Here is a 3,375-nt window from a genome sequence, read left to right as displayed (position 1 = left end):
CTTGAATAGGGACTAACAACAAGTGTGTTGGTTTGACATAAGTATAAAAAGACATAAGATTAGATGGACTTGTTTTCGATCTCTCAAATGTGCAAAAGACATAAATAACCTCACCCTAATAATCGAATTTAGTCATAAAAAAACTTATCCAATATAGAACCATCCCATCTTACCCATGAAACAACCTTAAGGACCACTCCTCTCGTTGTTACTAATCAATCAACACTTATCACGATCATAGTTAACATAAAACTAAATTCATCAAACAACCACACGATCCAAATCACACTTTTAACTTTGCATTAAAAACTTACTACAAAGTCTTCACAACACTTTATTTATTTGTAAATGGAGTTTTCTCTATCATCTCCATCTCTCTTTGTTTTACATTATTATGTTTTACAGGTCGACTGGTTTTATACAAGACACTTGCCAAACCAAGCCACAAGATCCTCATGCGCCTCTTTTGCACACTTCACCGCGATTTCATCATCATCTTTCCATCGGACAGTCCAACCGTGCGAAACCCCATTATATATCTTCACAAAATGATCAATCTGCATACCAACATAAAATTATATTTCCTTCCCTGTCTGTTCATATGTTGGATCCATGACAGAACATAACAGGTTGTACTGTGTTTGACATGCATTGGACTGAAACAGTCTGATGGTAATGGAAAAAAAATCGAAATTTTTTGTCCCACACAAAAAAGTGGGATACGGACTCGCATCCTACTTATATTTCTTTCTATTACAACATTGTACATTCAATTTTGTTGCTTATTATGACATTATATTTTGTAAAAATTTACCCAATTATAACATTGTACTTTCTCTATTTTTTTCTTATTACCAGTTACGACATTAATTTTGAATATTCTACCCAATTATACCATTGTACTTTAAATTATTTTCTTATTAGGACATTATATTTTGAAATATCTACCCAATTATTGCAGTGAAACTGAAATTGATTTGTATTTAGACAACCTTACTAAAATTGGTTAAATTTGGGAGTGCATTGTTATTTTCTTATACTTTATTACAGGTGTAAGAAAAGTAGTACACTTTACAAAGTAAAGTTAAAGGTGAAATAAAAAATGTAAACTTTACAAAAGCTCGAAGAAGTTACCTCTGGTTTTGCTTCTAAAGCAAGCTCAAATTCTTTGACAAGTTCTGGTGGAGACATTCTGTCAATCTCAGCACCCAGTATTGCAATAGGAACCTTAACCCCTAAAAACCATCATATCAATAAGAAAAAAAATTCAAAAAACCTCAGAAATTACAGAAAATTAACGTTTTGATTTAGGTTCGAAGAATTTAAACATGTACACGTTTCTAGAAATGAGGGATAATGATAAATGTTGTTGAATGAAACATACCCTTGATATCATCTAAAGTGAGAAACGAAGGATGCAAGAGAGCAGCAACTTGTATTTCAGCCTCTTTTGCTAGCTCAACAACAACCTTGGCTAAAAAAAAAAAAAAATTAAGTCAACTCAGACCGAGTCAACCAAGCCCGATTTGTTACACAGGACAAGACAGAACATGACAGCCTTGTACTGTGTTTGGCATTTATTAACAAAGTTGATGTGAAGCTAGTCTTACCACCCCAACAGAATCCTGCAGCCCCAATTTTAGAGATACCCTTCTCTTTGAGAGCCTGAATAACCGATTTTGCAAATGCTACTGCTTCCACCTACAAAAAGAAAAGAAAAAAAAAGTATAAATAATGAATGTTATTTGACATTGGAAATCTAGAATTGAAACTATACCATTAATCTATTCATGGTGTTTTCTTTTAAGTGCGAGGTAGATATCACTTCTTACAGAACTTGCTAATTTATATAATTTGAAGTTTAAAACATTTGGAAATGGAAAACAATAAAATTTAACTGATAACGAGGTGTGTGTTAGACAGAAAACCAACCGGTCCATGATTCTTTAGCCAATCTTGAATCGGAGAATCAGGAATCAAGGGGTCTCCATGGAAGAAGTCAGGGACGACGACATAATACCCAGAAGAGGCAATTAAGTCTGCAAGCTTCCTGTAAAATTAAAATTAAACACCGTAATCTTATTTTCCAGAAGGAACTAATGATCAAATCAATAAATTAACCCACAGAAAAGAAAAAATTTAATATAAGGGGATGTTCTTGCAACAAGGCATACCTCAATTTTGGAGCTCCATAACCTGCACAAAAGATACCAGACGCAAACAAATTAGAGCAATAAGATGATCATACAAACTATGGTTGACTTGCAAACCAAAAAAGGGCTAGTGATTTTAAAAGATAGGCTTCACAGTTATAAAATACAGGTGTTTTAATGAATTAGCTTCTTGAAAGGTAAATTATTTATGGATTAAAACCTAATTTTTGCAAGAGTGACTAGTGAACATCCAGATATAAATCTTATCATTGATTACAGTAGTTAGAGTTGGTAAATAAGAACACTAAGAGTGGAGTGAAGTTGCGTACCATAAACATCGGAAATCAGAACAACGGCGATCTTCGAATCAGTGTTCCCGGTAACGTAAGAATTGAGAGAGGCGATCTGCAGGACATCGCCGGATTCACCGCCGGAGGAGAGTGTAGGTGGGTTCTCGCAACATTCAGGGCCAGACATTGTGGACAATGGAGCAGCTTGTTGAATGCGTGCTCTGGTCAACTCAACAGGTGTTTTTGGCGAGGGAAGGGTTGGTAATTTAGTGCACTCTGGTACCCTCGGGTTTCTAATGTATTTCAGATCATACACATAAGTTTTGAGACCTTGCACATTGATACCCATAGTTTGTAGTTTTAGGGTTTCTGAAACCGGTTGGCTATCTTCTATGTCGAAATCACTCCTTTGGAGCTGATTTTGTGTTGTGGTGATTCTTTGCTAGTTTAGGGATCAAATATATATAGAGTAGAAGTGGCCTTACTTTTCGTTTAATGACAATAAGTAACGGATTCACCGCCGGAGGAGAGTGTAGGTGGTTCTCGCAACATTCAGGGCCAGACATTGTGGACAATGGAGCAGCTTGTTGAATGCGTGCTCTGGTCAACTCAACAGGTGTTTTTGGCGAGGGAAGGGTTGGTAATTTAGTGCACTCTGGTACCCCCGGGTTTCTAATGTATTTCAGATCATACACATAAGTTTTGAGACCTTGCACATTGATACCCATAGTTTGTAGTTTTAGGGTTTCTGAAACCGGTTGGCTATCTTCTATGTCGAAATCACTCCTTTGGAGCTGATTTTGTGTTGTGGTGATTCTTTGCTAGTTTAGGGATCAAATATATATAGAGTAGAAGTGGCCTTACTTTTCGTTTAATGACAATAAGTAACCGATGAAAAATATGATATAAGATTTGTTGGACGGTTACAGTTG

The 3,375-nt window shown here is 35.7% G+C and overlaps 1 protein-coding gene across 1 annotated transcript; it reads right to left on the bottom strand.

The window, feature by feature from the left end:
- Positions 1-274: 274 nt before the first annotated feature.
- LOC145115920 (endo-1,3;1,4-beta-D-glucanase-like) lies at positions 275-2,857 on the bottom strand. The gene is made up of 7 exons (XM_079052275.1): positions 2,483-2,857; positions 2,175-2,196; positions 1,933-2,050; positions 1,611-1,701; positions 1,385-1,474; positions 1,135-1,235; positions 275-557 (listed from the first exon to the last, which is right to left on the bottom strand). Exons 1-7 carry the CDS (start codon positions 2,790-2,792, stop codon positions 417-419), a joined length of 873 nt encoding a protein of 290 aa, XP_078908401.1. The 5' UTR covers positions 2,793-2,857; the 3' UTR covers positions 275-416.
- Positions 2,858-3,375: the final 518 nt, after the last annotated feature.

Source organism: Lactuca virosa, chromosome 5 (genome assembly GCF_052849685.1).
Source record: "Lactuca virosa cultivar CGN04683 chromosome 5, Lactuca_virosa_CGN04683_v6, whole genome shotgun sequence".
NCBI lineage: Eukaryota > Viridiplantae > Streptophyta > Magnoliopsida > Asterales > Asteraceae > Lactuca > Lactuca virosa.
The sequence above is the reverse complement of the archived record's forward strand: the minus strand, read 5'-3'. Positions and strand labels throughout refer to the sequence as shown.

Bases quoted from the DNA above. Each gene is read 5' to 3' on its own strand.
- LOC145115920 (XM_079052275.1), bottom strand. From the start codon at position 2,792: ATGGGTATCAATGTGCAAGGTCTCAAAACTTATGTGTATGATCTGAAA. The intron at 2,051-2,174 runs GTATGCCTTGTT...TTAATTTTACAG, and splicing joins TATGGAGCTCCAAAATTGAG to GAAGCTTGCAGACTTAATTG. The intron at 558-1,134 runs GTAACTTCTTCG...GTTGGTATGCAG, and splicing joins CTTTAGAAGCAAAACCAGAG to ATTGATCATTTTGTGAAGAT.